Here is a 14,356-nt window from a genome sequence, read left to right as displayed (position 1 = left end):
TCTTTCACTAATCTGAGGATTCTCACTCTGCCTGGCGTCTTCATTCTGGAGTGTCTCCTATATGCTTATTCGAACCTTGGGGAGAGACGATTGGGTGCGGATGTTCACGTTCATGACACTAGAGCCAAGCATGATATACGTGTGCAATATTACAGACTGAGGAGGTCGCAGAATGGACCCAACTTTCTGGCCTTCAAGTTTTTTAATACGCTGCCTGTAGGTTGGAGATCGCTGCCACCTACCCATTTTAAAAATAAAATTAAAACATTGTTACTAGATAAGGCTCCTTATGATTTTAATGAGTTTTTTGATTTAAAGTTTGATTGATTCCTTTTGAGACTTACATGTTTTTTTTTTTGTGTAGTTTGTAGTTGAATTTCAGATGTCTGACGTGTGTAAATACTTTTGTATATTAACACCAATAAAGATGATTGATTGATTGATTGATTGATTAATCGGTTCTTATTTCTTTCAGATTGGGGAAAAAGCAAAATTAAATTTTGTATGCTTCCTACTCAGAAATTTAAAGATAGTCCTAATAATAACTGACCATTAATGGTCAGTTGTAAAATGAATATTTCATCAGACACTGAAGAATGGGCCCCAAAATGCAATTCCTTACCTAAGTCTTGAAGAGACTTGTGAGTGGTAACTAAGTAGAAGTTGTTGTTTTATAAGGACTCTCTGAGCAATTGCTCAGATGTATTGCAGGCGTCCTGTGAACCTTATTTTAAAAATCTTAAACTACTCATTTGCCATCACCGTCATCTTAGAATTAACGACGGCTGTATTCTCAAATAGAGACTCATTTTAAAAAAATTGGGATTATCACCGAAATCATCAATTTTTGGTACTGCCCAACTTTATATATCGAATAGGCACGCCATTTGAAAAAGTTAAAATTTTCAATAACTTCAATGAAAGGATTAAAGACTCAAAAATATTATTGTTTTCAAGAAAAATTTCAAAATCTTTCCTTTGGAGAAATGTTATTACAAAATTGAATATTTTTTTTGAAAATTTTGTTATTTTATAGAATTGAAGATTTAAAAAATTTTTTTTTTTAATTGAATTTGACATTTTCAATAATGACCAAGTCACTCTTTCGGAAATAAAGTGTGTTATTATTATTATTATGAGGAGCTGCGATTACGGAGAATAACAAGCGCTATCGAGCCATGCTGATGCTGATTGATTTTTTTGTTTATAAAAATTAATCAGCTGAACATTAACGACATTTGGTTTCAACAACTTACCGTACAGTGTGACCAGATTTATTAAAAAAAAGTAGTGAAAAATTGGACTGATCGAATGGACTATGAAACTTTAAAAAATAAATCCCATGAAATCTCTGTCTTGTATTATCATTTAAAGTTCTCAAGCTCTTCAAAAAACAACCATTAGATCAGTTTTCATGAAAGAACTAATGAGACTATTTTTTTGAACATTTCCTATGGGGAATCGGTCGAGATATTTATTTGCCGACCCGTCTATCGCAACGCTACTGCGCTAGAAGCTACGTGATCCCGGCAGATAATATGCACTCGACTCTCGACTATCGTCGAGTGAAATTCATACAGTTCCAAATAGTCCCGATTCCGAAGTATAGCAGTTCAATGTAACAGTTCTAGTTTCCGACCAATCATAGTCTCGGACTTCGGTGAAGGCTTGGACAATTTGCATAGAAACAGAAAGCTCTGGAACTCTCCAGGACAAACATACACAAGGATTACAGATCTAATTTACTGAGCAGTGGTGAGTCAGCATCCGACGGTACGTCACAGGCAGTCGAATCGAATGTTTATTTTCAATATTTACTGGGGAGTGTGAGGAACGAATTTTAGGTGAAATGTAAACTGCAAATTCCGGACTGAGGTTCATTTTCATCATTCTTTTCTATCAATGAAAAAACTCGTATACATAATAATATCACAGTTATTCATTTTCAAATACGAATTGAATTTTCAAATATCATGATACCTACATAACTAGAACTTTTGTAATTGAATGATGAAACAATTGATGATAAATATTAAATATCCATTATTGTCACAAATGTATTGTATGAACTTGGAAATAATGAAAATAATTGCAAAGCACTGACGTGAAGTCAAGATCTTTTTAGTGTTCGTCCTGTGATCTGCAATTGGTGCAATTGGCCCATTACGACAAGAGGCTTAAAGCTCCTGACCTCAGTGCTTTTCACTCTGTTTTTTTTTTTTGTTGATTTAGGTAACTATCATACAACATTTAATTTTCCCGGACAAGTCTTGTTTCATAGTGAATATTAAAAGACTATGTAGAAGAATTTGGTCGAATAATTATTTTATCTAGTATACATATATTGAATTTGATTGTGAACTTATCGATGAACTTGTAGGTATCTATAATTTCTGCAATGAACAAATGAACTTGAACTCAGTACGTTGTTTAGATTGTATATTCTATTTTATTAGGAAAATTGAGGTGTTGATGAGTTCATTGAATTGCATTTTCAGGTGTTTGAATATTTTCTTTAATTGACTACATATTTGACTTCCCAAAGTTAAGCCTACTGGGATTTTTGATGGATTATGACAAAGTTGTTGGTATTTGAATGGAATTTCGAAGAATGCGTTTTCTAGAATCTAATCTTTGAAATTTGAAATCAATCCATACTACCTACTTACTCAAAAAATCTACTCCTATCAAACCGTCGCAGTACCGTATCTAGGGCGTGGCAAAGGTGGCACTTGCCACGGGCGCAAGGTCTGCAGGGGCGCCCCAAAATATCAAGAGAAAAAAAATATTGGAGCACCAGACAAAATGATTCGAAAGATCACATCTCGGTGTTCATGTGTACGCCTCGCAACGAGCAATGCCGAGGAATCTGGAAACCAAGGACGGAGATCTTTCTTTTTTCTTGGAGGAAGGGTTCTCGAAAAAATATTTTTTTTTACATCAACGTTTACTCATATCTGTAATGTCAGAAAAAGAGCTTTGATAACGAAGTTAGAACTTAATTACTCAAAAAATTTTTTTTTATTACCAATTCGATTGTTCTCACCTTATACTTGGTTTTCCTGAAACGGAGTTACGAAGGAAAATATTCTTTGGATAATTTTAAGAAAAAAAAGTCCCATAAACACGAACCCGCAAACGCTCTGATTTCGAGATACAGGGTGTTTCTTGTATAGCCATACTTTTTAGTGCTGCTTATATTTATTAGTTTATCGAATCTTTATTAATCTTCGCTACAGAATTTGTTGATAAGTACCATAAGTTATAATTAATTTATTCATCACAGCTTAGTAACTGGATTTTTATAATAATTTGGATTTTCTTGATGATTACCAGAGAGCTGTTTAAATTTTTTTTTCGAAATCGATAGCATATACGACAAAACTACAACAAACCAAAAAGTGTTGTACTAGACCAGATTTTCTTTTCACATTTTTCTATAGAACCAGTTTTTTACCGAAAAATAGTTCTGGTGGAAAAAAGCAGATACCCTTCCAGAAAAAATATCACCCTGTAGATTTGCATACAAAATAAGCATATCACAAGATAAAAACATTAAATCGGAAGATCTATGCCAATTCAAGTTAAATATCTTGTGAAGGGAAGGTGCTATGAGCAAAAAAACTTTAACACCGGTATCTCAAAACCAAAGCGTTTGCAGATTCATGTTATAGGACTTTTTTCTCAAATTTTGATTTGTACACATTAGGAACACCGTTTAGATATAATCAATTCAAAACTGATATCTGCACAATTAAATTACAATTTGAATGACAATTAATTGTACAACACGGCCCAGACATTTTTTCGATGCGAATTACTCAGTTCAGTACTTTGTATTAACTACAGTATTGAAATTTTGTGACGAGAATAAAATAAAAACCGAAAACAACGAGTAAGTGCATACCGATTACGAATGCAAAAATTACAGATGGCAAATAAGGGGCGACACCGACAAAGCGGATAGATAAGGGAAAATAATAAACCTCGGAAATAGATTTGCTCGTAGTGCAGAAAAAGTACTCATCTTGAAAGCGATAATAAACTCATAAACCATAAAAGGGTCCGATTTTGTACTCCGAGTCGATTTCAGAGGAAAGTTAAATGATTATTGGTTCTTTTTATGGAAAAATTTTCGTTTTCCCTCTTTGCGAGAATTCTGAAATTTTATTTTTTGCAAATATTGGGGGGGGGGGGATAATTACCACCCATTTCTTTTCGATGAAAAAAAATCTTCGAAAAAGGGAGGCGCTGTCTAAGATATTGCCACAGGCGCAATAGTACCTAGATACGGCGCTGAACCGTCGTAATTCTTATGATATTTATAAAATATGGAAGGATGAAAATCATTAATTTGAAATTCAAAAAATATAGTATCAATACTTTTTCATTAGAAGTTTGTTGCCTCATATTAGATATTTCTGTAAAAATAATTACCTACCTATGAGCACGATTGGACAAGTTGAATTTTAATTTATTAGTTCAGTCAGGTCATATTTTTTCTGAGGGTAGCTTGCAAAAACATCGTTCATTTAAATAAGTGCTCAAATCTCCTTTATAAGTGTTTATTTCAGTGCCATTTGATTCCATTCGCATTGATTTCTCAGAATTTTGATTAGGGTTTGTTCATTATCAAAACATTTCTTCCGTAGATTTGAGTTGAACAACTCGATCATTTTTGGGGAATAACTTCTCCTTTTGATCGACATCTTTTCTGGAGGAGTATTGATTGGCCTGCCAGCTATCTGTCCGTAACTCTCGAACAAGAAGACCTGAAAACTTGAAATTTTCAGGGTAGATTCGAATCTTGAATAGACAAATAATTACCTATTGGGTACTGGGTTCTGTATGTATGGACGTTCAAAATTGTATTTTCCCGTTAAATTCAAATTTGCCGATTCGAACGACATAAAAATTTGAAATTAAATACAGAATGATTCAGAATTGATTTGAAACCTTTCGAAATATTTCATGTTGATTGCTCTACAAGAACCATAGAAAATTGAAGGAGAATATAATTTCCGTGACCACAAAATTGTTGAGATTTTGAAACAGAAATACCTAATATTTCCTTGATTAGGTGCAGATTTCAAGTGTGTATGTACAGTGCATCCCATTTTGGGTGAGACAGCCAGGTTTCTCGCTTGTTATTTAAGATAGAGCTTTGCGGTTTTCACGTTCCTGTCCTACTTTTTCGTGAAACTCAAGTTGGTCTAATCAGATTCTGCATAACTGTTTCCGTTCAAAAGATACAGGGTGATTTTGGAAATTGATACTTTTTGGACCCATCCTTTATCTCCGAAATTATTAGAAATAATGCTGAGCTGAAAACTACGTCTGAATCAGAATTCTGCGTAGAATCCAGTGGCGTACTCAATATTTTTTTTCGGGGTATGGTTTTGAAGATTCAACACAAACCTATATTTTTTTTAATGGAACACCCTATATATAATTAGTTCGTTGAATTCGTTATTTTTTTCCCTTCAAAATGATATATGATACTATGTAGGTAGGATGTTCAGAAATGTTAAAAAAACACTAAAACGTCAAATAATGATGATTTTTTGTAAATGGGCCATGAATTTTCTATGTTTCAATAAGAGGATTATTACTTTCGATTTTTAAAAGTAGAAGGTCATTGATGACACAAACATCCTTGTTGTTATTATGGCTACTATGCATTTGGGAGCATTGTTTTATCAAGTAGGCATTGGAGGGAAAAAACCAATCTGATCTAGCTGTCATCGCTATAAATTATTGTTATCATTATTGATTCTTCTTTTCTATGGAAAATCCATTGCCCATTAACAAAAAAATCTTCATTATTTGATGTTTTAGTGTTTTTTTAACATTTCTCAACATCCCACCTACATAGTGTCATATATCATTTTGAAGGGAAAAAAATAACGAATTCAACGAACTAATTATATATAGGGTGTTCCATTAAAAAAAATATAGGTTTGTGTTGAATCTTCAAAACCATACCCCGAAAAAAAATATTGAGTACGCCACTGGATTCTACGCAGAATTCTGATTCAGACGTAGTTTTCAGCTCAGCATTATTTCTAATAATTTCGGAGATAAAGGAGGGGTCCGAAAAGTATCAATTTCCAAAATCACCCTGTATCTTTTGAACGGAAACAGTTATGCAGAATCTGATTAGACCAACTTGAGTTTCACGAAAAAGTAGGACAGGAACGTGAAAACCGCAAGGCTCTATCTTAAATAACAAGCGAGAAACCTGGCTGTCTCACCCAAAATGGGATGCACTGTACAGGGTGCGACAGAGCCGACTGACGAGTTTCGAAGGGCTATTAAAAAAAATGTTGAAAGTTGGAGAAAAACGGTTTCATCCATTCGAAGCAGTAGGAAATATAGTCTTTTTTCTCAAGTTTTGTAAACGATATCACTAAGATCGCGGCTGTCAGCAGTGACACACTGATGTAGTCGATTTTTGGAAGTTTTCATCCGTTTTTCGGCATATCTCGAGCGGTATTCTTCTTCGGTTATTCGATACTTGAGTTCTAGCAGAGTGTGTGGACGATGTTTGAAGCCTTTGAAGGCCTTATCTTCAATGTGGCCCCAAAGGAAGAAGTTGCAGATGCTCAAATCTGGTGAGCGCGATGACCAACCCAAGTCCCCTCTTAGTGAAACCAGTCTCCCTTGGAACATCTGTCTCAAAACAGCTAACGAAGTTCGAGCTGTGTGGGCTGTAGCGCCATCCTGCTGGAACCAAATGTCCCCCAGATCGTATTCTTCAGCAAGTTCTGCGAATTCAAGCTGTAGGAAGGTTTCCAACATTGACACATAATGCCATCACATTTTCCGATGTCCCCCCCTCGTCGTGTTCTTTCTGTTTCCTCAAGTTAACGAGACCAAGTTTTGATTGTGTTCGCAGAGGGGACTGAAACGTTGACAGGAATGCCGAAATGCCGGCTGGGTCGCGATGACAGAACGGTTCTTTTCGTAAAACGTTCGAACAGCAAAGCCTCAATGCACTTCGGTCCAAATCATGGTGCTGATTAAAAACTACTGACTCTAAGGAACACAAAGCACCCTTCCGCATCAACCTGCCCCCACCACATCCCGAGCAATGACCTGTCAAAACTCGTCAATCGGCTCTGCCGCACCCTGTATAAAGAATAAATAACCAATTCAAGATAAATGCTGCTTGCGTGGATGACGTGATCAGAACCATAGAAAATTGAATGAGAATCGAAAAATAAAGAATTACAATTCAATTTCAAGCTTCTTCAATATAAAAAAAGAGGATAGCACTGACTTGAAGTCAGAAGTTCTTAAACACTCATTTATTCATGCGCCAATTATACCATTGGGGGACCACATTTACCTATATAAAGTTATGTGGTGTTCAAGGGCGTAATTGGTGCATCAGTGAAAGAGCGCTCAAAAGCTCCTCCTCCAAGTCATAGTTTTGCTCACTTTTCTCGATTTAATTGGCTAGTTAATTGAAAATTAACATGATAAAAATAATAACTTTATTTACATTCATCTTAAGTGAATATACAATATTTTACAAAATGTACTCAAAGATGTTGCATTTTTAATTTCCTCTGGGAGACCTTTGTATACAAACGAACATACAAGGATTTCTTTAAAGAAATTGTTCTCACTGTGCGGATATTGAAGTTATTTCCTGACCGATTATTGTGGTCATAAAAATTTCCTCTTCTTTCTAAAAAATCTATCAAATATCGTGGAACAAGATCATGCTCTATCTTGTAAATTAGGGTTAAATTGACCTTTTTGATATTTTTTCCCAGGTAAACAGTTTAATTCATTATACATTCAGGTGTTAATTTAGTACATCTTAAATTATTCTCATTGATTTATTCTGTTGTATTTGAAGTCTATATATTTTTATAGAGTCAGTCATAGATTAAGTTCATTTCAGAATTAATTCAGTCACCTCCAAAAAGTTCCTTCCTGCCACACATAAAACTGTATCATCAGCACACAATTTAACAAATGACTTCTTCAACACTGTACTTATATCATTGACATAAACTATAAAAGATAGAGGATCCATCATGCTCCTCTGCGGTACACCTTACCTAATTTATTACAGCAAATTTTACCCATTTACAAGTTAATTTGTTTACAGATGGCGAAATCTACCCCATGAATCGGGGATTCATTAAAGTATATTTTGCCCATCTCTAGACTTGACCATAGATAATGAAGTACACACTTGACATCTGTCATGTATATAAACTGTAGGTTAGTTATAAATTCAAGCGCGAAATTTCTCGCGGTTATGGTTATATTCAAAATTCAAGCTCATTCGTGGTATCTCTAATTCAGAAACGGATCTTTCTTTCTGAGTCTAGGGACTTTATAGATAAAATAATACGGACTACTGGAAAATATGTCCAAAACACCTAAAAGAAAGAGTCTTGGAGGTCAAAGCAATACTTTATTCAGTTATTTTAAATCACCAAAGGTAGAAAAGAAAGATGATTCTATTGTCAAAAAAATTGAAAAACCAATTTCAGAATACAATAGTGATGACGAAGACATTGTGAGATGTAAAAAACGAAAAAGGATTATAATTCAAAGCGATTCCGAAGATGAGGCCGAATTAGCAGGTAAAAAAGCCGCAAAAATTGAAAAAACTGCTAGAAATAACAGTAAATCTGAAGACAGTTCTGATGTTGAACCAGAAAGTAGTTCCGGAAATATTGATTCTGAGTCGCCTGAAAATGAAGGCAAAGCCAATAAAGGAAAAAATTCTTCTACAAATGGCAACGTCGAATTGAAGGGCTCTCTCGAGAAGTATTCTTTTGAATACAATCAAACGGTAGACAAAAATAAACAAAGTTGTGAGGCTCTTAATGATTCCCAAATAGCTTTGAAAAGTTCAACACCAGCTGATGTTATTGTAAGTATTCATAATAATTGGAAACATAACCATTTACCATTCCTTCAACCTGATAAAATAAAAGATAAAAACAAAAAACGTCCTGACCATCCTGAATATGATAATCGAACTCTCTTTATTCCTGATGAGTTTCTCAATAATCAAACTCCTGCTATGAGGCAATGGTGGATTCTAAAAAGTTCTCATATGGATACAGTTCTGTTTTTCAAAGTGGGTAAATTCTATGAACTATATCATATGGATGCAGTAGTTGGTGTCCAACAATTAGGGTTTTCATATATGAAGGGCGAGTTTGCACATTCTGGTTTTCCTGAAAGTGCTTACGCTAAAATGGCTAGTATATTGATAGAAAAAGGTTTTAAGGTTGCAAGAGTTGAACAAACAGAAACACCAGAAATGATGGCCGAAAGGTGTAAATTGCAAAAAAAAACAACCAAGTATGATAAAGTTGTGAAGAGAGAAATTTGTCAGATATCAACTAAAGCTACACTAGTTTACAGCGCTCAAATGCCTGATGCTACACAACCAATGTCATGTTATCTGTATGCCATTGCAGAGAAAAAGATTCAGAATGGTGTCCGATTTGGAGTATGCTTTGTTGATACTTCCATTGGCATTTTCCACCTTTCAGAGTTTGATGATGATAAACATTGTTCTAGATTATTAGCTCTTTGTGCAGAACATAAACCAGAATTGATTCTGGTTGAGAGAGGATGCCAGAGTTCTGTAGTATCTGAAGTTTTCAACACTTACTTCAAAGATATAAGAAGAGAAAATTTAGCACCAAATTCTCAGTTTTATACAGCAGAAAAAACTTTGGAATCTCTTTCAACAGGTCCTTACTTCAAAGATAAAACTGGACAATTTTTATGGCCCCAACTATTTTCAGAGTTGGCTGATGAATGTATACCAAAATCTGAGTATGTATTGACTTTGAAATGCTTAGGAGCTTGCATGTGGTACTTAAAAGATTCTGAACTGGATATTCATGTTCTTTCAATGAAACAATTCAAAATGTATACACCAAAAGATTTGGAAAACAATAATAAAGTGACACAAAGAGATTATATGGTTCTAGATTCAGTAACAATGGATAATTTAAATTTACTTGGTAATCAAGGATCCTTACAAAAAAATATTGATCACTGTGAAACACCATTTGGTAAAAGATTATTGCATCAATGGATTTGTCGGCCATTATGTGATGTTGGTAAAATAAAAGAAAGACAAACTGCAGTGCAGGAACTAGCCTTGAATGCAGACCTCTTGAAGCCTGCCCAAGAGATTTTGAAGAAATTGCCTGATTTAGAGAGACAAATTGCAAAAATTCATATTTATGGCAATAAATATTGTGCTGAAAATCATCCAGATGGTCGAGCAATATTTTATGAATCCAAAACCTATTCAAAAAGAAAAATTCAAGATCTCTTAAATACACTCCGAGGTTTTGAAAATGCTCAAGCATTAACTGATATTTTTGAAGGGTGTGACTCTCGGTTGTTGAAGAAAATTACTCAAACTGGGGACAAGGGAATGTACTTAGACTTGACTGATAGCTTACAATTTTTTAGGGAAGCATTTGATCAAGAAGTAGCAAGTAAAGAAGGTGTTATTATACCTAAAGCAGGTGTGGATGAAGATTATGATTCAGCCATGGAAAAAATTTCTGATATTCAGAAATCATTAGATAAGTATTTGAAAGAACAAGAAAAAATCTTTGGATGTAAAATTTCATATTTTGGTTCTGATAAGAAAAGATTTCAATTAGAGATACCTGATAGTCACACAAAAAAAGTTACAGGAGAATATCAATTAGAAGGAACGAAGAAAGGTAACAAACCTTGTAAAAGGTATCATACTGAAGAAACAAGGAGTTTTCTTGCTGCTATGCTAAAAGCAGAAGCAGAAAAAGCGAAAATTGTACAGGATTTGAATAGAAGAATTTTTGAAAAATTCTCTCAAAGGTATAATGAATGGGAGCAAGTAACACATTGTATAATGTATTTGGACGTTCTTTGCTCTCTTGCTACTTACTGTACATTATCTAGTTATTCAGTTTGTTTACCCAAAATAGAACCATTCAAAGATAAAAGTATGGTTTATATGACAAATGCAAGACATCCCTGTATTACAAATATAGAGAATTTTGTTCCTAACGATATTTCCATGAATTGTGATAACAAAGCTGGCTTGGTCTTGATCACTGGACCCAATATGGGCGGTAAATCAACACTTATGCGACAAGTCGCAGTGATAGCTGTGATGGCCCAAATGGGTTGTTATGTACCTGCAGAAGAATGTACTTTGAATCTTGTGGATCGTGTTTTCACCAGACTGGGTGCACATGACAATATCATAGGAGGACAATCAACATTCTTCGTAGAGTTATCAGAAGCCTCTTCAATTCTACAACATGCTTCCCCACATTCCTTAGTGTTGCTAGATGAGCTTGGCAGAGGTAAGAATATTTGGAAGAACATTTTTAGTGATTTGAAATGTTGAGGAACTGATGTAATGTTAATCGATTCAATAATAATAATAACACTTGAATATTTATATTTAATTAATCCTATATAGAAATTTAATATTCAAATAATCCTATATCGAAATTTCTTATTTTAAAAATACATTCAGTGAATTTCTCATTATTTGGGATAGTATGAATTATAATCATTTTGAATCCGTTCATATTTTGAATGATCTTAAAACATCTATTTTCAAACAGTTTGTACTCTATCAGACATTACCAGTGATTCAAAAAAAATGGACCTCTTATTTATTTTCTAATATTTTCAATTTTCAAATATGTTATTCATAAAAATGAACCTTTTGATTTAAATGCATAATTAGAAATGGAATAAACTATAAGTGCGACACCACATTCTTATTTCTTTGTTGGACATTAAAAATAAATATGGTCAAGGCAATTAATACATACAGTCCTTTGTTACTTGAATTTGCTCTACACATATCAAAATTTTTTGTTTTAATATCAAGTAATATGTTCCTTGAAACTGAGAGAATAAATGGTTAGAATTATACTATAAACTATTTTTATGGCAGGATGTGGATAAAATGCATATTTCAATGTACTGGAAATACCTGTTATTGTTAAATGATAATGTTCAATTTTATAGGTACCTCTACTCATGATGGAAATGCTATCGCGACTGCCTATGTAAAGAAACTGCTTCAAATCAATTGCCGAACACTTTTCTCAACTCATTATCACTCTCTTGTGGATCATTTTGTTGATAGGAGTGATGTACAACTAGGCCATATGGCTTGTATGGTGGAAAATGATGAAGATCCAACTCAAGAATCGGTAGTATTCCTCTATAAAATGGTTGAAGGGAGATGTCCGAAATCATATGGATTCAATGCTGCTCGGCTTGCTGGTTTGAAGCATTCTATAGTAGCAAGGGCAAGAGAGATTGCGAAAGTTCTTGAAAATCAAAGTAAAGGCCGTGATATTTTCAGAAAAATTTTCTCTTCTTCTGATCCAACAATTTTGAGAACTTTAATTTCTGATTTGAATAATCTGAAATTTTAAGATTCCACTCATATTTTTCTCTTTATTCAGTATTCGTAGAGTAGAAAAAATTGTTCTCAAGTTTGCCTAATTTTCAAATTTTTTTCAAAGTTTTCATTACTTAAAAGTTTTTATCTTCTTTAATGTTACCTATACACTGTGATTTAATTCTTGATAAGATAGTGGAAAAAGTTGTATCCATTTCAATTCAAAGAAGATTGTTCTCATATTTCCAATACTATTTTATCCTATATTGTTATTGTTGTATGTAAATTTAACATATAAGTATAGTTCTTGCATTATAATTATTTTTAATTTTTTTTTCACGTACCACATACTAACTAGCGGTGGTCAAGTAGAATATAGGACCTGGACGCCCAATCTGATCCTGAGTGTTCTAGACTTGTTATAGAAATTACCTACATTTTCTGGTTTCAGGGAATATTTAATCCTTAGCTGTTAGCTATTGGGTAAACAATGATGTGCCTGAAGTGATAAAAGAATATAAAAGAAAGCTTCCATAGAACACAACTGGTTGTCATACTTCGTGTAAGGTCAAGAGCATTCACGATTGAATTTTAATAATGATTTTTAAAAAATAAAAGAACATACCCCAATACATTGGTCAGCAAAACATTTTTTGGCACCAGTTGTCCAAACTTATGTCATAGATACAAGATATTGTTGTGGTCTACTTGAATAAACTTATGTAGGATTCAACACAAATCAATCTCTCGTTATTCTTTTTCAATGTAAAATGTTTATAAGAATAATTTGTGAAAATATAAAGATACGCAACATTCAGCGGAGCAAGAATAATTTCCAATTAATTTGCAATGTAGTGTTTTTGTGAGAATTTAGTGGAATTGATCTAAATTTTTCGCAAAAATTTTCGATAAGTTAAATCACGTACGGGACACTAAAATCTACTGATCCCCATTAAAAAATTTCTGCTTCATCTGAAAATCTCAATAAAACGACATACAGTGTGTTGAATCTCAGCTAGTGAGTAGTGAGTACTCCCATATTTTTTTAACACAGACCTGTATTTTTTGATCAGTTCAAAGATTGATGGTCCTTATAAAGTGAATCATACGTTCCAAATATAAATATAATGTACTGGATGGATCCAAAATATTGATAAACACTCTTTGTATCTCGGCTATGAAATTTATACATGCATTTTATTAAAATACAATACTTAATTTGAGACCTTGGTCTTTCCTTCCTGAAAAGAGATATCATTTATAGGTTTTATGAACCCGTCTAGAGTAGCTCTATCTCATGTTAACGTATGTACATTTACCAATGAAACACCCTGTATATATTTATTATAAATTCTCAGGTGACGATATGTTTATACCCTGTAGCTTCACAGAATGAACCATTTTATTATTTTTATATACCAAACCATAATGGAAAATTATTATGGCAGAATTTATATCGTTTTTGATATCAAGAGTTTTGGTCTGGAGATGGTTTAAAAATGCAGTGCCTAGATTAACAAAAAAATGGCATTCAGTGGAATTTTGTGCTTTATAATTCTTCAAATATTTATTGGAAAACACGTCTGATGTCTAGATTTAATTATATAGAGAGAAAACTCTCATCATTTCTAGTATATTTCATATAAATTGGAACTTCGCTAAAATTTCATTAATCAACAATGATAAAAAGTGCAACATGAATAGAAAAAATGTATTAAACATTACGAATATACAATACCATTATTCTTTGCGCACAATTCTGATAATTTATAGATACTTTTTACAATGTGGCTTAAAATCCTTTAATATATATTAGATATTCATGAGCTGAAACTTGATCCATTCAGGAGATTTGTCTGTTTGAAATTAATATCTTTTTGTATGAAATATGTTACAAAAATAGTTAACTATACAGAATTGATACTTCTACTTCAT

General features: G+C 33.3%; 1 protein-coding gene across 3 annotated transcripts; it reads left to right on the top strand.

Moving 5' to 3' along the window:
* Positions 1 to 1,551: 1,551 nt before the first annotated feature.
* LOC123673641 (probable DNA mismatch repair protein Msh6) lies at positions 1,552 to 13,645 on the top strand. 3 transcript variants are annotated; one of them, XM_045608226.1, is made up of 4 exons: positions 1,552 to 1,755; positions 8,126 to 11,360; positions 12,040 to 12,360; positions 12,873 to 13,645. In XM_045608226.1, exons 2-4 carry the CDS (start codon positions 8,390 to 8,392, stop codon positions 12,881 to 12,883), a joined length of 3,303 nt encoding a protein of 1,100 aa, XP_045464182.1. In that variant the 5' UTR covers positions 1,552 to 1,755; positions 8,126 to 8,389; the 3' UTR covers positions 12,884 to 13,645. The 3 variants fall into 3 exon arrangements, with proteins under 3 accessions (XP_045464182.1, XP_045464180.1, XP_045464181.1); XM_045608224.1 differs by lacking the exon at positions 12,873 to 13,645 and having other exon boundaries at positions 12,040 to 12,740; XM_045608225.1 differs by lacking the exon at positions 12,873 to 13,645 and having other exon boundaries at positions 1,552 to 1,773; positions 12,040 to 12,740.
* The last annotated feature ends 711 nt before the right edge of the window (positions 13,646 to 14,356 follow it).

Source organism: Harmonia axyridis, chromosome 2 (assembly GCF_914767665.1).
Source record: "Harmonia axyridis chromosome 2, icHarAxyr1.1, whole genome shotgun sequence".
Taxonomy (NCBI): domain Eukaryota; kingdom Metazoa; phylum Arthropoda; class Insecta; order Coleoptera; family Coccinellidae; genus Harmonia; species Harmonia axyridis.
Note: the sequence above shows the minus strand (reverse complement) of the source record. Positions and strands in the feature narration are given on the sequence as shown.